The 22,726-nt window shown below is 34.7% G+C and overlaps 1 protein-coding gene across 1 annotated transcript; it reads left to right on the top strand.

Moving 5' to 3' along the window:
* Positions 1–6,055: 6,055 nt before the first annotated feature.
* LOC121420389 lies at positions 6,056–12,127 on the top strand. The gene is made up of 6 exons (XM_041614997.1): positions 6,056–6,499; positions 7,940–8,077; positions 8,685–8,756; positions 9,285–9,413; positions 10,294–10,340; positions 11,139–12,127. The coding sequence occupies exons 1-6, from the start codon at positions 6,239–6,241 to the stop codon at positions 11,281–11,283; spliced, it is 792 nt and encodes a 263-aa protein (XP_041470931.1). The 5' UTR covers positions 6,056–6,238; the 3' UTR covers positions 11,284–12,127.
* Positions 12,128–22,726: the final 10,599 nt, after the last annotated feature.

Below are 22,726 nucleotides of genomic sequence, written 5' to 3'. Positions count from 1 at the left end.
GCGATTATGAATATTAAAATTAACAGATTAAATACAGTAACAGTGATAAAGAGAGATATGGAGATAACTCGCGTCCGCCATGTCCGCGTCGATACAAAATTAAACAAGACACTTCTTGTGTGTAGGTGTAGGGCGACATACAAAGATGGGGATGAATTATATGATTCCTCTGACATCACTCGCAATTGTCATAAATTTAATAAGGTCAATATTTCATCTATGGTCCAAAATGCGTGTTAAGTGTACTGACCGTTAATTTGATCAAAATTACGTTAATGCTGGTTGTTGATTTGAACGGTAAATGTTAAATGCTTCTCAAAAACCCGAAAGTGGCAGGCACTCATTGTGTCCCGATTACCACATATATTGAAGGTCAAACACCCTAATAGACAAATCTTTAATTTTAAGTATAAATATAATAATTCTATTATTTTTATGTGTTTCACAATATAAGTGTATGCAATGTTAACACTGCCATTCCGAATACGTGCGATCGGGCATACATCTTGCAACCGCAAACATTTTGTGTGTCTGAGGGTGTGTGTGTAGTAGTAGTAGTAGTTATTATTGCTCCCGTTTGAAAACTTTTTTTTAATGTTTTGTTTTAATAAAGGACTTGTTTAACAAGAACGAAAGCCCAACCCAGTACAAAAACTCTGGCGATGAAAAATATCTACAAACATGCGAGCAATAACTCGAATACGAACAAAAACTGGAGAACAACAGCTCAACTTAAAATAGCGCAAAAGAAATGGTTTACACCAGACCTTTGAGTTGTTATCAACAATTAACTATGACTACGAAGTGATGCGTTGACCAGATTTCGACCACAGCCTCATTAACATGCTGTAGTCATGGTCATTTCCTCTTTAAATTCCTTTTACCATAATGACCATACCAGTCCCTACTTCAATTTTGTTTTCGTTCGATTGATTCAAGACGATTTGTTCAGTAATGCCTTTCCGATTCATATGCTGTATCTTTTATGATAATTTTTAGCATTGATTGGAAATGCAAACCGTAGTCTATTTTCCTTTTAATTCAAGAATAAGCATGCATCTATTGGGTGTACCGGGAAGGAACACCAGGTATTTCTAGCAGTTTTATGGGAATCAATGCAAAGAATTTCCCTTTAAACATAAAACAAATGCATTTACTTCAATATCATATGTAATCAAACTTTACTAATCGATACTATTCTCCATTTTTTCACATTTGTTAGAACATAGATTTATCAGTGTTTTTATTAAATAAATCCGTCTTCACTAATTTTTCATGCAAAGTTTTCTTATTTCCAATGGTCTGTTTTTCAAAGTGCATTTTGAGGTTATTATGAAGGATGCTAACTCTATTTTCAGGTTACATCCCCCTTTTCGCTATTAAACTGTTTTCATGAGCCCCTTCCCAACCTAATCTCTTTCCTTTGATATTATGACTATGGGCAGATTTGTGATTTTCCAAAGGAGTGGGTTGTACTGAAAAAAAGCCCCCCCCCCAAAAAAAAAAATGATTATAATAATAATAATGATAAAAGTTTTAATTCCAGATTAATGATGATTTATGTCAGGAAAAAAATTACAAGCAAAAAAGTCCTCACTTGCGTAAGCACGACATATTCTCCCTACAAATCTATATTCTTGCGCTCAAAAGGGGATGAGGGCACTGGCCGCATGGATCCGACCCTGAGTATGATCCAAGGATCAGCAATGATGATTTTCTACATATACAAACCAAATTTAATTACTTCTTTATACCTATGGCAGATTATAAACTACTTTGGAGTGCTTTATCTATAGTAGATGTTAAACTACTGAGAACTACGGTTTGTTTTATTAGAGGCACCATTTTCTGCAAAATTCACTTTTTTAATACATTTCTTGTTACAGTAACATTACCAACCGTTTTAAGATTAATTAGTCTGACAAACGTTTAGTTCATTTAGTGATTGAAGTACCCAGTTAATACTTAAGAGTGGGAAAGCAAGTGCTGCTAAAATGGGGCGGGCGTTACTGAAGAGGTGTTGCTTGCTGATTCAAATAACCAAACCAAAAATAATCAAAACACGTGGTATCTCATCCATAAAAGCATCCATTAATTTTATTGACAGAATGCCACAGACAACACTATAAAAACATATATGGAATACGTTGCCATGTATATTAATATACTGCGATAGATAGAGTATAATTTTACAAGTTAATGCGTAATCACTAAATGCGAATGAACAGGGTAATTATGCTTCAAGATTAAGTATAATCTTCGAACGCTAACACCAGCAAAACAAATGAGTAAATTACATATATGCCCGTAAACAAAGATGATAAAGAAACAAGTCTGCAATCATAAAATTTGAGTATAAGTAAAGGTACGGCCTATTTAAGGCGGTACAAGTATAGGGCACTACTGGTCTTAACCGTCACATCACCATGTCAACAGATAACTGTGTTAACGAGGTCGTGTTCTCTGCGAAAAAAGTCGGTTCATAACAACAACAACAACAACAGTAATAATAATAATAATAAACAAGATAGATAGAAAAAAATGCTCTGAGCTCGAAAGGTATAGTCCGGATGAAAAGAAAATATTGTTAAAAAGAGATGATTAGAAAGAAACTGGACTCGGGTAAGGTTTTCTTTTTGTATCGAGTGATGATGAGCGGAATATGAAGAGAGAGAGAGAGGGAGAGATAAAGACGAAAGAGAAAGAGACACGAAGAAACCGAGGTATAAAGGCAAAAGAGAAAGAAAGACAGAGAGAGTGAGAGAAAAAGAGGGGAAGATGACAGAAGATTGAAGAGAAAGAGAGACAGGTCATCAAATCGGCGGTTTTGTCCTTGAGTGACCGAAGTACAGCCTGAGGTCAATAGGTACTTGGTCTGAATTTACTACCACTCCAACAGAGAACAAATGATCAGTGAAATTGCGGCGTTCACACTTGAAAATGGAATCTACAGTGGCTGTAGGATAGTCAAAGAAATCAATTTGCCAATGACGATGTAATAATGCGTGAATCTTTAATAAACTGCAATATTCCAGCTCGAAATATTCGTGCTATAAATTAGAAAGCATTGGCCGTGTTGCCAACAGCATGAATGTTGAACTCTCATTAAAAACGAGAATAAATTAGCATATTTAACTGTACAACCGCGTTGGCCCGATGGTGTCAGTGTTAAACCTGTAAAGCTATTGAGCACGGGATTAATAAATGATCGGGTTTGGAATTTAGGGTTCTCAAAGTTGTGGGGTTTTCCATTTTTTCTAAAGGGATGTTTAAATCAACTGTTCTAAAATGTTTCACATGATACATATTCAAATATACAAATCTCATCGTCAAATAGCGCATACCGTCTTCATTAAAGCCTGCCATGGGGGCGAAATTTCATATAAAGTTTATGCATTGAGAAGTGGATAAGCGCACTTGCAAGCCAGTGCAAGTTTGCTTTTCATCTCACCTTTGTGGAGGAAAAGTGTGAACGTGGTAAGGAAGAAGTCAAAGCACTTTCTTCAGCACTCTCCCTACATTTCTGCCCGAGGGTGTAGGACACTCAATAAAGCACATTCACATACCCTTTATACAGTTTGTATAATGTTTGCTTTTATCATTCGCTGCAGGAGTCAAACGCTTCTTAAAGAAATGGCACAAATCAACACCAACTTGTGATTTGTCACTGGAATGGACAAAGCAAAGTAGACTGAGTAAAGGCCATAGTCTCGAGTATTGCTGGGAGGTAAGCCTTATTATGTAGCCCAATATACAATGATGGTTGAGGTTTTTCCCAATCCAAACCGCCGAAAACTGACTCTAGTACTCCAGCATCCCACTGCTGTCTAAAACCATCTTGAAAGGTTAAAACAAAGATGAACATCCTTCGCAATAAAATGAGACGCCCCCCCCCAAAAAAAAAAAAAGAAACCGATTACACTAAAAAGAGGGTAAAATAGCCCCTGAATGTCGCAAATCTGATAATCTAAATACCCGGTCTCATTTGCAAGCTTGATCATAAATGATCTAAAGGTGTTTTTTCTTTCTTTTTCTTGCAAAATTAGCACATTAAAATTGAAGAGTGGACAGCGTGCTTGAAGAAGGGGGAAAATTGAAAATGGAAGAACAACAAAGGGAAGAGCAATAAGGTAGATAGAAAGACGTATCTGTAGAGGTAAAAGAAGAAAGAGAGAGCAACGATAAGTGAAATAAAAGTAAATGACAACAAAATGGGCAGAAAAGAAAAGAAAAAGCAGGCCTGGATGGATGAAGGAATAAGATTTGAACATGTAGGATGGATGAAATAAAAGTAACAAAAAGAGATATGATAGTGATATAAACGATATGAATACAATAAGGGGGAGAAAAGGAAGAGAAGGGAGAAAAAGAAGAAAGTGAGGGGGAAGAGGATGAGGGGGAGAAAGAAGAAGAAATATAGAAGGAGGGAGACACTGCAAGGAAGAGAGCATTAAAGAAAAACAAGAAGGAACGGAAGCAGGAGGGAACCTGTCTTGTAGTGTTTGAACATCACAAAATAAAACTAGAACTGCAACCGTTTCAGAACGATGTGCATGCATTGACGCCTCTGATTTAATAGGGGGCAAGAAACAGAAGGAGATAGAGAGAAAACTCTAGATAATATATATCTCAAAATATTAGAGGGCGCTATTTCCCGGGGCTATTTCTTAAAGGAATGGTCACTGATGCGTAAAACACAGTTGGAGTATGTGAAATGATACAATTGGCAAATCCTGAAAACATGAGAGCAAAATAAATTCAAGCAAGGAAGTTATGGCAAATCAATTATTTTAAGATTTTGCAATAGAGAGCGCAATTTATTATGGATGACATGTGTTCCAAATTAGAATGAATTTGGATGAGGAACGGTGGCAGGGAGGACTAAGTAGTCATGAAAAAGAAGCATATTATCGGTTTATAAAACTATAATAACATGTAGTGCGGGGAAATATATTTGGTATACGTGGTTACTCGAAAATGGGTGGTTTTAGTGTAAGAGAGTACGATTTCCGGTAAAAAGACAATGCTATCCGAGGAACAATCAGATAAGGCTATGAAGAATTTATGTTTTATTAAGTTATGAAAAAAGTTTTTACGTATCATGTTTTATAACATAATGAATAGTAATGTCTTTTTCCACTACTTTATCTCTTTTTCTTCTTTTTTTTGTCAGCCGGTTGGAGGAAAGGGGGGGGGGTGAGGGTACGTGCCCCCCCATGTACCGCAGTAGTTACGCCACCGGTGATAGGAATAAGCATTCAAATTATCGACTATTCCAAGCAATATAGAAATACCTGTATATATTGAACGTGAATGAATAGAAGTTCGAAAGTTATAACAAGATTATGAAAACAAAACTGCAAAACTGCAGCTTGTATTGTTTTTCTTTCAAGAATAATCTGAAAGTATAGCTTGAATAGCTTGTGTTGATTCTGATTGATATTTGTTCCTTATAGTATTTTGTTATCGTAAAGAAATGAAATATATTGGTTGTAATTTTGCTAAAATTGGTAGTTAAAATAAAGTGGCTGCCAGGGGTGGCTGTGGACAAATGTCCGGATACTTGTTTGGTATGGATCGATAACCAGTGGGTTTATGTTCAAGTCGCGTTTTGCGATGTTATTTGCATATATTTAAGAATTTCATTTTTTAAGTGAAATTTGATATATACTGGGATATTTACCCAGTGAGTTAGAAATGGATGTGTGTATCTGTTGCCAATTAAAGGATATATTTAATTGTGCTTTTGAACTTTTTATTTCAATGAACTATATTTTAATGATACATTTTGGGGGTGATGTACGGTATGTGCTACGGTTTGGGATTTTGTTTTGTTTCATGAGTTGGGGTCGTGTGTCTTTTGTGTATTTTTTTGTGGTGGCACGTGTCTAGGCACGTGCCGTATGTATGTGTATGTGCGGTGTGTGGCCCTGGCAGTGATCAGTGGGCCGTGTCCAGAGCTGGAGGTACGGTAGTTCCTTTTATAGGCGTATTGTTTTTAATTAACTTTAATGTGAGGCGGTTCAGACATTAATTGTTTGGTTGGTGCGGCGTCCATTTTGTTGAAGTTTCACTCGCGCTCGTGTACGGTTAACTGCCAGCTCTTTGCCTTCGGACTCAATTTTGTGATATTTTTTCAATTTTTGTGATTATTGCTTAGTTGATTTGTTTATATCGTTATCCTCTTATTTATTGATTCATCTTTTTGATTTCCGACATCGATTTGTTTATCATCATAATGGCTACTAGTACTACGATGAAGTTGTGTTTGTTGGAGGTTTTTGAGATACGATCTGTCACCAAGTCAAACTATGAGTTCTTACGCGGCGCGGCAATAGACGAGAAGGGAGAAGTTGTCGAAATACAAGTACCTTCTAGCGAGAAAGGAGCAGAGACCGTAAAGAAATTGAAGGCAAGAGATTTTTTCATGTTAATGGATCCCAACGTTGTTACAACAAGAGAAGGCATCGCGCAAGTGAGAGTCACTAAGAGGACGAAGGTTGGTTAAAATTTTAGATCTAGGGCCTAATTCTTTAATAACATGTCTTTGTTTGATGATTAGGCTGAGTAAAGGTAGCCTAGCCCTAGGCTACATAATTTGAAAAACGCCCACAGAAATAGGGAATTGTAGGTAATTATAAATTGAAGACTTGCGACACATACATGCATATTCAATAAACAAGGTTATCACATCAATTTATAACCTTGACCTTGTCATGCTTGTTGTGATAACCTTGTTTCAGTTACGGTACCGTACATGTGTTGTGGGGGCGAAATAAGGGCGCTAATAATATGCGAATTGCAATGCAGTTTTGCACCGGCCGGTCACCAGCATACCTCATCACCAATATTGTTCATGACAAGTCTCTCAGTCACATTTCGATGTCAATATATCCACCACTTTTTAAATTATCGTGATCGGGAATGGCTGTATTTCGGTATTTATGTCAATCGTTGACCGTCACAGCGTAGACATCGCTATGCGGATCGCATGGATTCGCCGTGCACCGTAATGTTGATATGAACTGAAGTTAGCAACTAAATCATGCGAACAGAGATTCGCATTCGGCATGTTGGCAGTTTGCTCGCCACATTTTCGCATGACTGGTTGCTAACTTCAGTTCACATCAACATACGGTGCACGGTGAATCCAAGCGATCCGCGAAGCGATGTCTATGCCGTGTCGATCAATGACGTTAAGATCGAAGCCGAAATTTAGCCATTCCCGATCACAATATTTTGAAAAGTCGTGTATATATTGACATCGAAATGTGACTGAGAGTGAGAGGCTTGTTTTGACATTTGGGAAGAAGTATTGGAGATTAGGTGTGCCGGTAATCGACCGGTGCGAAACTGCATTAGGGCCTAGCATGCGCATGCCTATAGTTTTGATTATTTTATCTGTTTACAAATTCTTAATTTTTTTACACTGTCAGTCCATTACAGCTTTTCATTATATATTTTGGCTCTTGATTAAGTATGATTCTTTAAATTATTTTTCTTTTATTGAAACTAGAGCTTGAAAAATGATTTTTTTTCCCATATTACTTTCCACCTTAATAAAGGGTGTACACAAAATCTGCCCAGAATTAAGCTTTGTTTGAGCGCTCTGGTCAATACAAAAATTATTCAAAGTTACTAAATAAAATTGAATTGCAACTGTATAAGAATAATTCAGAGTGATATGTAAATTTGAACTTTTTGTTTATTGCGTATTGTTTGTTTTTGAAATTGTTGTTATTTAATGTTAGAATGTTAGGCCTGGTCTGTTTTTGCAAAAGCAGGTTTTTGTAAGACTTTTGGGTATATTTAAAGCTGAGGGTTAAGTTTTGGTAAGAAGCACTGGTTGATAGACATGGATTGGTTTGATGAGATGGATTTTATATGATATCATTAATTGTAATATATTTATATATTTTTTAATTTCTTTTGCTTATAGGTGTTTTCAAGATGTGGAAAATTTGAGGTTAGGCAGGAAATAGTGGAGGAGTACTTGAAGCCACGTGTTGTTCCTGTACGGACTGCCAAGGACTCGCCAGCCAAGAAGAGAGTTTCAATTACAGGAATTGTGTCAAGTGTAAGTTGTTTATTTAAAAATTAATTAATTTTTTAGGAAAAATATTTTATGGATAGGGTAAAGCTATTTAAAGTCGGACCAATATGATGAATGTGCTATTATTATCTTGATGATATAACAAAAACGTTGTTAGTGAAAGACTCATGGTCAATTGTTAAATTTAAGATTATATGACATATATACATTAAGAATATTATTTATTTATATTCTTTTATAATTTGTATTTTTATGTATTCTGTTCAATATATATTTCAAAGTAATTATATTAGTCTTTGTATGTTCGGGATTTTGGTAGATAGGAGTTTTTACAGTATTGTTGAATAAGTTGGCACGAGTTGTGGGTCATACAGTCAATGTCGAATATTTTTGGGGTTAATGACCCTTACCTTAAAGTCAGCACTGGTGCTACATGTATATTGAATGGTGTGTTGAAGCTGAGACTGGAGCGGTTTTCCACTTGTTATGGAAAGAGTCTTCATGTCCATGTAGAATAGTTATTTTCTAAATATTATATGTTATTATGATGGTGAGTTTTGTATATGACATTTTCTTAGTACTTTGAAAAGTATTTATTAATTTTTTTGTGTGTTTTGTGAATTATGTGTAGGTGTCTGATGTTCGAGGAGTTAAAAGAAAGTATCGGGAGTTGTTTGTGATGGATGACGAGGACCAAGTCAAGGTGAGTAATATTTTTTTTCAATTAGATTGTATTGTTTTTTTTACAGCATTAGATATGCAATAGCAGATTGATGGTTTATGTATGATTAGCAGGTATTGAAGTTGTAGGATGATTAAGTTTGTGTATAGTTTTTGTAATTGGTCAATAATGAAAAAGATAATTTAATGTAATCTAATATGACAGATTTATCAATGTGTAGAGATTGTTAAAAATTTCTTGAACTGCCTTTTGTGGAAGTTAGCGTTTGGAAAGAAATATCTTATTTGTATATAGTTTCAACATTTGTTTTTCTTGTATCAAAGTAATTATTGTTATGTAAATAATGATTCAGATTTGTGCTATATGTATCATGAACTCAGGGAGGCATAAATTTTGAATGGGGGAGGGGGGTGAAAATCATGTACTTTGATATTATATTTATAATTTATTGTTAAGTGAATGAATTGATATCCTGTTAGTTTTCATTTGTCTCATATTTTGAATTTTATTATTACAATTAAACTTTTTTTTCATTTGTTATACATGTAGGTTATGATCTGGGGAGAGGAGGCTTTGAGGCCAATAAAGAGTGATTCTTGCGTGACGTTAACTGGGCTAGAGGTTGGTGTTGATGGAAAAGGTGTGACACTGCATTCATCGCCATCTACAATAATTGAGGTGAAATTTGTGATGATGTTGCAAGTATTTGAAATTGTAATAGTTGAATGTTTGTTTTCTAAAATCATGAACTTGAATTTGATGTTTTAAGAGTCCTCTAAAGTCTAAGAGAATATTTAGGATATTTTAGTATAAAAGAAAATGATTTAGAAATTTTGGTATTATTAGTACTTGCATTGTATGTTTGTGCAGTATTTATTTTACTCAGAAATTATTATTTTTTTTTAAATTTTAGGAATAATTAAGGATACTTGTAAATGATCCATAACAAAATTTATGAAGATAGTAGACGATTGGCATTTGGACAAACGATTGGAAATACATAAAATTTGGTCATTTGAAAATTCAAAGTTTCATTATGTACTTGAATGCGCTGATTGTATAAGATACCATGAATTTTCATTGTTAGACATATTACATGTAATATTCATTATTCATGTTAGTAAAAGTGTTTACCAGTTACATGATTTTTTGGATTTTTTTTGTGTGTAGGCCATGGTAAAGATTTATATGTATCAATTTATAACAATTTCTGAGCGGGTCAGGTGCAAAATTGCGCATTCATTGGGTGAATTGGCATGGAATGACCCACATGTATATATTGGAGAGTTATTTTTATTGTGAAGGTACATCGATATGTATATTTTCATGAACAAAATTTTGTAGTTTCTGGGCAAGGTCAATTTTAAAAGACATTTTTTTAAATACAAAAGCAATGGTAATGTCTGTAATGTGTTAAGTACAATTTGCTCAAATGAATTTATTAATGGTTTACTTTATATAGCCATAACTTTTGAATTAAGTAATATAGTATTGTGTTAAAAATGGTTTATTAATTAGTAATTTTTGTTTAAAATTTTGTTTGTATATATTTTCACAGAGGCAAAGATTCACAGAGGAGAAGGTGGAGGCTGCAACTGATGAAGGGTAAATAAACCTTTTATTTTTATTTGTATTATATTGTTTTATAATAAACTCACTCACACACACAAAAACACTATAAGAAGAAATTCAAAAGAAATCTAGAACTAAGGAATATATTAAAGAATCATTTAGATATGTCTTTCCTGAAATATTTCCTTGTTCAAATTATATTGAAAAAGTATTAAGCAAATATAAGTGTTAGTTTAGGCAATGGATCAGGTTTTGGGTGTGTAATTTGATTATAGTTTTGAATTTTTTTAATAGTCCAGGGTTACATGTAATTGTTAATATATTGTAAATGAAGAATTATGCACCTGGGCCATTTCTAATTATGTAAGTGATCAAAAGTATTAATAATTTTGATTTAATCACTTCACTTTTCAAAAGTTTATTGAGTCTGTATTTACGTATGTGTATGATAGCAACATTTTTGGGCAAGTATATTTTTGAAATTTTAAGTAGCTGACTTCGGTATTCATGTTCTTGGTCAGAGGTCAATGAAGCGGGTGATATATGTAAATTTAAAGTAATACACATGTGCACTTAGTACTTGAGTAAACATATTAATGTTATATGATAATCGAATTATTACATGTATATAATTAAAATTTCAATAATGCAAGCCAGGTTTTGTTATAATTTTGGTTATATATGAAAATACATTTAATGATCGATATGTATAATTGTAAATAAGTTTAAGTAGAATTTTGGTTTAATTTTCAATAAAATGTCTACATATTGAGACCATTTATTTTTTTCTTCTCAAATTAATGCAGTTTATATATTTGTATTTTTTTTTAGGTTTCCCATGCAACTTTTCCTTGAGTCGGGTGAAGTATTGGAGATTAACAGAGACTTTGGGATTGACTGGAATAATCTTCCTTGTAGAGTTAGCTTGGAGCGATCTGTCGACGGAGAGTTGTTGAACATTGTTTGTATGGAGTAGTTTGTAGACACTTATTTGTTATAATGGTGTAGTTTAATAATGAAGTAGTTTTGTAAAATGATGTTTAAATTTTTTTATCTAAGGTTAAACTGCTTTAAGTATTTCATGTTTGCCCAGCAGAGGTGACGATGGGACTTAGGGATAAAAATACTTTGCCATCCGCTTTCGTCTGTCACAATCCTAATGACACATAAGTCCACATGTAAGTTGCTTTTTTAGCAAACTTGAATGGAAGATGGACTTGGGGGACCTGCATGTTATGTTGCAGTCGTAGGTCAAGTGGTATGGTCAAAGGTCATTTCAGGTCAACTTAAAATTTACATGGAAGATTCTCTTATGACACCTAACTATGCAATTACATGGAAGATTCTCTTATGACACCTAACTGTGCAATTGTAAGTCATTTTTCAATGAAACTTGGATGGTAAATTGACTTTAGGGATGGCATGTTATGCTGCAATTGGAGGTCTCATGGTAAGGCTGAAGGTCATTTTCAGGTCAACATTCAACTTTAAGTGCAATGTTTTTATGATAAGTGTTATCATTCCTTTATTTTACAATGCAGTTTGATACAGTTTTATTATGTCTTTTGCAAATTGTGATATTTTTAATTATTATACATGTAAGTCGTGAGACAGAAAATTGCTTATGCTTTTTGTTTGCCCACCAGAGTTGAAGGCGAGACTTAGGGATCCAAATGTCGTCCATTTGTCACAAATCTAATTACAGATAACTCCCAACCATAAGGTTTTTTTGAACCAATGTTTGATGGTAGATGGATTTGGGGTACCTGCATGTTATGGTGCAGTTGAAGGTCACATGGTAAGGTCAAAGGTCTTTTTAGGTTAACATTAAAGTTTACATGCAAGACTCTCTTATGACATCTAAAATATTGAAAGATGAGAATCAAATTAAAAATTGAAGTTCAAAGTAATACATATTAATTTTAACTAATTTTTGTTCTGTTTGCATAGTACAATGAAAGTTTAGATGTTGCTTTTTTAGCGAAGACGGATGTGTTATCAATGAAATGTATGAGTTTCAGGCCAATGGTAAAAGTTTGAGATTGTTAAGGTCAATGATCTTTGCAAATAGTCATTTTTTATATGTTCATCATTTATGAAGTTTATGGATCTATTTCATGAAACCTGGAAGTTGAAACAAATGGTTGTTCCAGTATTGATGATGTTGCATCAATCTTAGGTCACATGATGAAGGTCAAAGGTCTTCGATTGTAAATGAATGAACGCTAATGTTTTAAATTTATTCTTGTGCTTCATGTATATTCAATTGGCAATGAAGGCGAGAGTGCCAGAGGCGTTTAATTGCTATAGTATTTAGTGCATATATTGTTGTGGTAAGGTGTATTGGCTATGCAAAGTTGTTTTGAAATAGTGGTATTATATTTGGGCTAATTTTTTGGGACTACCAAAATTTTTAGTTTTAAGTTAATGTAGTTGAAGCATAATTTTTTATTTACTGATTAACAGTTTTGATGTTAGAAAATGTATATATTTTTATACATAAATATAAAGAGTTTCGTTGTGAAGAATGTATTGATTGACATGTTTTATGTTTAATGCAGTATTTATAGTTTTAAGAAGTGTAGTTACAGTTAAAGCTTTTTATCTTTCTTTTGTAATGATTTTTTTATGTTGGTGTTGACTTGCATTTTTAGTTTTGTGATATTTGTTTTGGTAATGTTTTGGAATAGTGTCTTGAAATGTTTTTTTTTATATGTATTATTGAATCTTTATGGCTTAGTTGGTGGTTGATTATTTTCTATATTTTTATTTTTCGAAAGGGGATTGGTGTATTTGAAAGATTGTAGTAGCCAGTGTCTTAGGGTTATGAGCGGATTTGTACAGTTCATATTAAATATAGGTGTAGTTTAAAGTTGTACAAAGTTTAAGTATTTATTCTGATGAAGATAAAAGCATTATATATTTTTAATTTATATGGAATGATGTCATGTACAGTTATTATGCCAAAGTATTCTTGCAAAAAATGTTAGTAAAACATTTCTTGCCAGTGTGTTATTGTGTCTTCCTACAGTGTTTTATACTTGTGAAATAAAAAGTATTTCTGTCATATCATTTAATCTTTGTCATAAACTTGTTAATTTTTATTTTGATTATATTTTTGGTTATAGATTATGTTATTTTGAAAGTTTCATTGATATGTTTGCATGTTGTAGTGGAAGTGAAGTTGATTGACATGAGTTTAGTGAAAATATAGGATATGGATTTATTTGCATGTTGCAGTGAAAATGAATGTGATTGACATAAGTGAAATGCGAATAGAGTAAAGTGAGAAATAATGGTGTTATATTTAATGTTAAAGTGTATAACATTTAATTTATTAAAATGACAAATGATAAGTTTGGAATAAAAAAGTAATATTTTTAAATGAACCGATAGTTTTGAATGGCATATACGATGAAAAAAAATATATTAACTGGGAAATGGTGATAGTTTGTTGTGAAAATGAATGTGATATCCTGGGGGCACTTCCATTGATGAGTGGATACGACCATGGGTTTCGAAAAGCACCCTAAACACGTAGTCTCTTATTTTGAAAATGCACCCCATAACAAGTATTGGCGTGTGAATTGGAAATAAAACGATAAACTTGGAAAATATTCCCTGAAATGAACACCTTACAAGGACAGTATTTCTTGTTACGGGTCCTTCGGTCGTCTGGTTTATCTTATTTGGTTTAGTTCGACCCGACCTTCTACACCTCGTGCACATCTTTCTCTAAACACGAAGTGTTGGGGCAAAAAGGCAGTGGCGTAGCAAGGATTTTTTTCCAGGGGGCACTGGGGGGTCTTTGCTTTTTCAGGGGGGGCACTATTTTTTCCGGTTTGTGTCTATGTGTCACAAGGGCGGATCCGATTTCGCCAATAGGGGACGGGGTCCGCAATAATTTTCACCTATATTTTCCCCGATCAGTCACTTGTTAGTTTTATTCTTATAAAATAACAAACACAAAAAATTAATAAGCGTTATAAATTTTTTTCATGTGTTTTGTCATGAATATTGAATATTTTGGGCAATGTAAAGTATGATCCTGAATAAGATTCGTATGTAACTAGGTGGTTACTGCGAACGCCAAGCGTGAGCAGAAATTTTTATTAACTGTTTAAATGATTATCGAAAAGGGACATGTTGAGGACTGCTTATACAGATACCCATATTTCAATAATGCGAGCGCAAAGGACGAGCTAATTTCTTTGTCATTTCGACGTAAAAAATGGTAATTCTAACTTTTCTAAGCACTTTTTGTTTTAATAAATTGGATAGGTATGTAACTAAACCGTTGGTTCGAGCGCGAAGCGCGAGAGGGAGAAAATTTAGAATTTACACCTATAAAAGCGGGACACTATTCTCCATTAATAGTGCGATCATGAGGCGTGAGCAGACAATTATTGATATTCTTATAAGAAACTGGATAATTTAAGAACATGCAGGCTATTCCGCTTGTTTTAGATTTAGACCTATATTCTGGATATTCTAAAGACATTTTTTTAATGGAACATTATGGAATTTACGTAGACAATAGGAAGTTAGCATATCAAACAATGTGATCACGCAGCATAAGCTTAAAAATGCTAATGTGTAAACCATAAAGTAAACATTTTACAGAGCACTTTAATTTAAAAACTAATTAAAGGTCGCCGTGTCCGAGTTAAAATATTTTTGTATATTAACTTCAAAACTTGCTCCATATCAGCTTATTGAGCAAGATATGAATCTCATTAATATTTTGGAACGAAGCGCAAGAAAAAAATTATATAGTATTATGAAATATTTGGGATTTTTCAGGTCTTCTTACATTTATGCATTCATTCGTCTTTCTCCTGTGATTTTTTATTTTTATTTCTTCTGTATTTCTTTTTCTATATCGTTTTAATTTTCTTCTTTGTTCTTTTTTTTGTTCTGCCAATTTTTTTGGGGGGAGGGTGGGGGGGGGCAAGGCCCCCCAGGCCCCCGTCTACGTTACTGCAAAAAGCACATCTTTATAAGACATTAGTGTTTTATTATCCCCGCAAAGTCGACCCTAAAAGGAGATCTTTTATAAAACATTTTAATTTGTTTTATCATCCGTTCAAAGTCGACCCTTCTTTTTTTTTTTTGCTCTGCCAATTTTTTTCAGGGCCGGGGCACGTGCCTTCAGGCCTCTCGTGTACTCCTCTGCAAAAAGGACATCCTTTATAAAACATTTTAATTTTTTTTCATCCCCTCAAAGTCGACCCTAGATACGTAATTTTCCTAGCGAAATAGATGCCTTTTTAAAAATTATTTTTGTGTTTTTATCACCCTAATCACGTTACGTATGTATCGTGCCCTGTCGTGAAAAAGACATCCATTTTCCGATTTTTTTGGTCGCGCATGGTATCCACTTGTCAATGTAAGCGGCCCCCTGGGATGTGATCAGATGACAAATGAATAAAATTGATCAGTTTTGCAATATCTTATGGTAGGTGGGGTGAAATGACTGTCATATCTCCATTCTTTTTTATGTTATTACATGTGGGTGTCTATATTTTTCGCTTGTAATAAAATAAGATGTAGCAATATATAGGCCTATGTTAGTTGTAGGTAAATAAACAGACATAATTATTAGTTATGAATAGGCATTTAAGTGAGATGAAATAGACATAAGCCTACCGACCCTTCTGACATAGAAATGGATATGGATAAAGAGACATAAATAGACAAATTGTAACAGATTGACGTTAGTATGATAATTGGATATTTCTGGGGGATCGAATTTTTTTAGTGCGATTTGTACGTTAAGACGATTTTTTTTGTGTTGGGTACCGGTAAAGCCGCAAGCGAAAACGAACGCATGTCGTACATGTAGTTTTGCAGGATCAAAAATGAAGAGTGAAGTTGGGAGCTAGTTCACCGATATTTAGACTGAGACCTTAAGTCAGAGCCAGAAGTAAGCTTTAATAATTGTTTTTAAAGCAATATATGGGAGATAAGGAGATAAAGGTAAATCTAGATCTATGTCTAATTGATAAACGGTACGGTACCGTACCCAGTTGTTTTGCGTCCGGACAGGTTGTGTGTCCGAACGATCAATTTTAGTAAGTCATTTGTAATGAATACAAGCAAAGTTTCATCAAATTTAGGCCTAGTACAAAATGTTAGAAAATATTATAGAGAAGAAAATAGTGAATGATTGCGACTGTTGAATTCGTATTTTTAGTGTAATCCAAAGACAAAAAAGAAGGCTTCAATATATAAAGTGTCCGGACACCAGACTTCCAATGCCGATTAGGCAGTGTATATAGCCACACGCATGTGTCTTTACCATCCAGCCACACGCGTGTGGTTATATCCAGAACACCCATCTGTGGATACCGCCACACGCCGCCAGTAATAACAGTAAAATGCGTATGTAGGTCTGACCGTCTATATCACGATTAGAATAACCTCATTTCTTCATTAAATTCTTACATTCTAAACCACTCTGATTTCTTTAAATTGTTTCAATTTCATTCTCTCGTCTTCTTTCCTTGCTTTTCTTGTCTTGTTACAAAAGGCCGCCTGTTAAATAGCAAATTTCCATACTTTTTCTACTTGTGTCGATTCTCTACTAACTCTAGGCTATGTGCGTGTACGTGCAAACGTAAACCCAAACTGTGTATGTCTACTACTGCTCTGCGCTAACGCTGTATGGGTTTACCATCGCGAAGGAAGCCAGAATTGACACAAGTAGAAAAAGAGAATTTGCTGTTAAACAGACGACCGTTTGTAACAAGACAAGAAAAGCAAGGAGAGAAGACGGTGAGGATGAAATTGAAACGATCTAAGGATATCAAAGGGGTTTAGAATGTAAGAATTTAATGAAGAAATGAGGTTATTTTGATCGTGATATAGACGGTCAGATCTACATACGTGTTTTACTGTTATTACTGGCAGCGTGTGGTGGGATCCACAGATAGGTGTTCTGGATATAACCACACGCGTGTGGCTGGATGGTAAAGACACACGCGTGTGGCTGTATACACTGCCTTATGATTATGCCCATTCTAAAGACTAGTAGTAGTTGGTGGGCCCAAGCCAACTTTGCGCACCTAACAACTTGAGTAAAGATTTTATAACATGCATTTCTTGGCGCTAATGCAGTTCCGCACCGGTCGATTACTAGCACACCTAATTACCAATATTTGTTTCCAAATTAATATGATGATAAGTCTCTTAGTCACATTTTGATGTCAATATATCCACCACTTTTCAAAATATTGTGATCATGAATGTCTGTATTTTGGCTTGATCTCAACGATGTTTTGACACGGCGTAGACATCGATTTGCGGATTGCTCGGAATTCACCGGCATTCACCGTAATGTTGATAAGTTAGCAAACTAATCATGCGAAAATGTGGCGAACAAACTGCCAGCATACCACATGTGAATCTATGTTCCCATGATTTGGTTGCTAACTTTAGTTCATATCAACATTACGGTGCATGGTGAATCCGAGCGATCCGCGAAGCGATGTCTACGCAGTGTCGATCAATGACGTTGAGATCGAAGCCGAAATACAGCCATTCACGATCACGATATTTTGAAAAGTGGATAAATTGACATCGAAATGTGACTGAGAGACTTGTCATGACATTTGGGAACAAATATTTGTGATGAGGTATGCTGGTAACCGGCCGGTGCGATCATCCGAAACTGCATTAGCGCCCATTTCTTCCTATTTCACAAAATCTTTCAGTTGATAATGTTCCTTACATCATAATGACTGGAACGTCAAACAAAAAAAAGTTCTCTCTTCTAGTCTTCCATCGTTTCGATCGGCCATTTTGTTACAATTCATAACAAAAAATGGCCGATCGAGATGGGGGTAGAAGGAGATAACTTTTCGTTTTTTGAGGTTCCAGTCTGTGCCTAGATGTCAGAAAAACTGCTACTCGTTAGACCATCATCCATATAATTGTAGTAAGCATGGTAAGTGCTAGACCAAAAGCTCCGGTCTCTGTTTTGTTGGTTGTTTAGCTGAACTCCGTTGGCTTCACTCACCTAATACAGAGACCGAAGTTTTAGTGGCATCTGTATAGGGGACTCAATTTCCATATGTTTATGTACTTAAGATGGGATAAGACGGGGAAGTGAATTTACGCGACAGCCGAGGTAAGTCACTGTTTTTGTTCCTTTTAAACTTCATTTTTCTCCGTCATTGGGCAATTAATGCCAAGAGGGAATGTAACTGCGCATTTTGGTCGCGTTTTTTATCAAAATTTTTATTCATTAAAGACAAAAATTGAAGAGCTTTGACGGGGGAATTTTGCATTGCAAGTCCCCTAATTGTGGCTGTACGATAATGAGTCATCTGTGTATGAGGAGAAATAAAAAAAAAATGTTAAAAAACTCCTTGAAACAGGCGGCTGCCAACTGTCTAGGTAAAGTGTTAGACCAAAAGCTTCAGTCTCTGTTTAATATGTTGGTTGTTCAGCTGAACTCCGTTGGCTTCACTCACCAAATACAGAGACCGAAGTTCTAGCACTATCTGTACAGGGGACTCAAAGGCCATATGTTTATGTACTTAAGATCGGATAAAACGAAAGTGAATTTGCGAGACAACTGAGGTAAGATACTGTTTTTGTTCCTTTTAACTTGATTTTTCTCCGTTTTTTGGCAAATTAATGCCAAGAGGGAACATTGATTTGCATTTTAGGCATGTAATTTTTCAAAATTTTTATTCATTAAAGACAAAAATTGAAGAGCCTTGACGGGGGGATTTTGCATTGCAAGTCCCCTAATGGTAGCTGCACGATAGCGAGTTGTCTGTGTACGAGGAGAAAAGAAAAAGTGTTAAAAAACTCAAACAGACGGCTGCCAGCGCTCTAGGTAAGTGCATAATTTCTGTTTTCATAATTTATCTTGCTAGATATTTTGACCAAAATGATGATAATCTACCCTCCAGTGAGTATGGTCAATTACAAGGTAAGCCTCTGGGCTCCTGCCCTTTTTGCATTTTGAGGTTGTCACATGAAATGTTCTGAATTCAATATTTCCCAACCATTTTGAGTAGTATTAATTTTGAGTGAGCTTTTTTAGAGAATACCTGTTGATGTATTGCATGTGTAATGTTTGTGCTTGTTGCTATCTTCTTTTACTAGAATTGCGCAGATAAGCGGGTGCGCAGTCTTGGGAGACAGTGCAGACATGGGGGAACTGAGAATACTAGTGAGTGATTTTATTACCGACTGGCCTTGTATTACTGCACGTGGTATTGTAGCATTAGAAAATAATTTCATATGCTCAATTCTTTGCAACCTCCTTCCAAAGGTGAAAGGGAACTTGAATAGAAACATGATGAAAAATGGTCAAAAACACATTTTGGGACAAATGCAGTTTTGCATTGGCCGTTTATCAGCACACCTCATCACCAATACTTGTTCCCAAATGTCATGACAAGTCTCTGAGTCACATTTTGATGTCAATATACCCACCACTTTTCAAATTATTGTAATCGGGAAAGGCTATATTTTGGCTTCGATGTCAAAGTCATTGATTGACACAGCGTAGACATCGTTCTGCGGATAGCATGAATTCACTGTGCACCATATTGTTGATATGAACTGAAGTTAGGAACCAAATCATGCGAAAATGTGGCAAACAAACTGCCAGCATACTGCATGTGAATCTATGTTCCATGATTTGGTTGCTAACTTGAGTTCATATCAACATTACATTGCACAGTGAATTTAATTCCATGCGATCTGCGAAGCGATGTTTACACCGTGTCGGTCAATGACGTTGAGATAAAAGTGAAAATACAGCTAATCCCGATCACGATATTTTGAAAAGTGGTGGATATATTGACATCAAAATGTGACTGAGAGATTTGGTGATGACCTATGCTGGTAACTGGTTGGTGCGAAACTGCATTAGTGCCCACATTTTCAATGTCTTAATATTCTAAAAATAATAAAATATGGTGAAAATAGCTCATTAGTGATTATGTTGATTTGTCAATATTTCCATAGAATTTGAAAATACGCGTTTGGTAATTAGATACCTTTTACAAGTGACAAAAATATTTCACTCTGAAGAGAGGTCCGATTGGAAGCTAATATTACAAAAGGAAAAACGACTTCGGCAAATTTTTTATGTATTTATATTTTGTAGTAATTGTGTATTTAAAGTGAAAGTTTGGTAAATTTTATGAGAATATTTTAAAAATGTTTGAATTCATGAAAAGTGTTCGGTAATACAATCCACTATTATACACTGAGCTTTGGGGGAATGTTTTGGTCTGTTGACCACAATACCAGTGCAGACATTACTGTACATGCTGAAAGGTTTGGTCCCGGGGTGGAAGTTGACAAAAAAGTGATGGGGGTGTTTGTGGGCGAGACATAAAACGGGGGCCTTGGAGTGGGCTTGTTGAAAAAAGTCAACTCAAAATGGTAATAAAACAATGAAATCAGGGCATTTCATGTGACAACCTCAAAATGCAGCCATGACATAGAGATCCTCGAATGATGTGCAAAGTGAATGTGGGTCGGACATAGCGTAGCATTTTTTTTTCAATGTGAAAGTGACTACGCAAGTTTTTTCAAGATATGTTATATTTTCTTTCATTTTTGTCTCACCTGTATAGCAGAGTGAGACTACAGGTGCCGCTTATTGATGGTGACGGTGGCAGCGGCAGTGGCGGCGGTGTCAACATCTAAGGTTAAGATTTTGAAATGACATCATAACTTTGAAGCTTCAGATGTAGTGGGTGTTACCATTAACATTTTTTGCAATCAATTTTTGTTGGTGTCACTGAACATCCTGTGCGAGTTATAGTAGTTTTCAAAGTCAGCACTGCTGCTCTGTTGAATCGGGTGGTGCAGGTGAGACAGCCAGAGGCATTCCACTTGTTCAATGAGAAATTTGGTACACTTACTACAATTATTTAAGGAACAATATCAAGTAAAAGAATTTGGGGAAATAAATTGAAAGTCATATCAGATATCAACTCAAATTGTTATTGCACAGTTTGGAGGCCCATGATCATATGGTGAGACTACCACATATTGACCACTTCTTCTGAAACAGACCACTTTGTGCATGTTAAAATGATTACTTATTACAAAAGATATGGTAGGAGAGTAGGCACAGTAGAAATGGTAACAATTGATTTTAAGAGCAAAAAAAGAAGCAACCAAAAGTGAAAATGTAGTGGAATCAAAATTGTATTGACCAACCCTAATTCTGTTGAAAACCAAGAAATTTGACCGGAAATGCTTTAGAACATATAACCCTGTCAATCGACAAATTATGTGTTGATCTTGCAGTGGAAGTACTGAGGTAATCATTTGGCATGTTGACTTTATACAACTGATATGAAACAGAATAAATATTTTGCCACTGTGACAAGAATTGGCTATTAAAAGTTTGGTATCGTGGATGGTTGCTTTCAAAAGACAAATGCAAATGGGGAAATATCTAAGGTGTCACGACATCAATGATGAAGAAGTATATATGAGGCTGTTAAAATTCAACTGTCCTCAAAACCAGGGGGGTGGAGGGGTGGGGGTTGGGTGTCTGGACACCTAACAAATATGAAGCCTTGTTTTTTTTTTATCTTAATATTAAGTCAGAATATAATTTGAGTAGTTCTTATTGCCATCAAATTTTGATTTTTTTCAAATTTTTTAACATATTGTCTTATAGAAATCAAAGACATTTGCGTCTAAACTTTTTATAATTAAGAGTATTGGTAAAAGTCATTTGTTGGATGCTGAACCTTTTTAAATACATCAATATAAGAAATCAGATGCCAACAATGTGCACTAATTATTTAAAGAAAAATGATTAGGCTTAGGACCTACATGTAGTAACTTTTTACAACATACCAATCATTCCACTAATTCAAGCTGTTTTGCACCAGATCCATAGGCTGAAGGAAGTGGGATAATGAAAATAAAATAGGAGTCCAGATATGGTGACTGGATCGTATTTTATAAAATAAAAAGTGCAAAAATGTTGAAGTTATGAATACAAAAATTGTGAAGTATCTAATATACCAATTTTCAAAGTAAAATAATGAACTTAGTGCTTACAAATGTCACCATCCACAATCTATTCCTTCATTTAACTAAGGACTTTACCATTTGCAACGAAATTTTTTTAGAAACTTGTCTGCATCTTGTGTAACAATTTACAAATTTTGAGTTTCATCAGATGAAGACTGTATTTTGTAGGTTAAATACCATAGGTGGTTTAATATAGTGCAAAAAGCTGTTTTGATGCAAAATTTGATCAGTTACACATATATTTGACAGATGAATTTAATACTAGAAGCGATAAAATTGAATTAGAATTTTATTTAGAGTTTTTTTGTGTTGGCACAAATACTAGTAGTCCTATATTGATATGTTTTATTTTTGTCTTTTGTTGCAGATTGGATGACACTACTTGGAGT

The sequence above is a fragment of the Lytechinus variegatus genome, chromosome 8 (assembly GCF_018143015.1).
Source record: "Lytechinus variegatus isolate NC3 chromosome 8, Lvar_3.0, whole genome shotgun sequence".
Classification (NCBI taxonomy): Eukaryota; Metazoa; Echinodermata; class Echinoidea; order Temnopleuroida; family Toxopneustidae; genus Lytechinus; species Lytechinus variegatus.
The sequence above is the reverse complement of the archived record's forward strand: the minus strand, read 5'-3'. Positions and strand labels throughout refer to the sequence as shown.

Bases quoted from the DNA above. Each gene is read 5' to 3' on its own strand.
- LOC121420389 (XM_041614997.1), top strand. From the start codon at position 6,239: ATGGCTACTAGTACTACGATGAAGTTGTGTTTGTTGGAGGTTTTTGAG. The intron at 6,500-7,939 runs GTTGGTTAAAAT...TTTTGCTTATAG, and splicing joins GAGTCACTAAGAGGACGAAG to GTGTTTTCAAGATGTGGAAA. The intron at 10,341-11,138 runs GTAAATAAACCT...ATTTTTTTTTAG, and splicing joins GAGGCTGCAACTGATGAAGG to GTTTCCCATGCAACTTTTCC.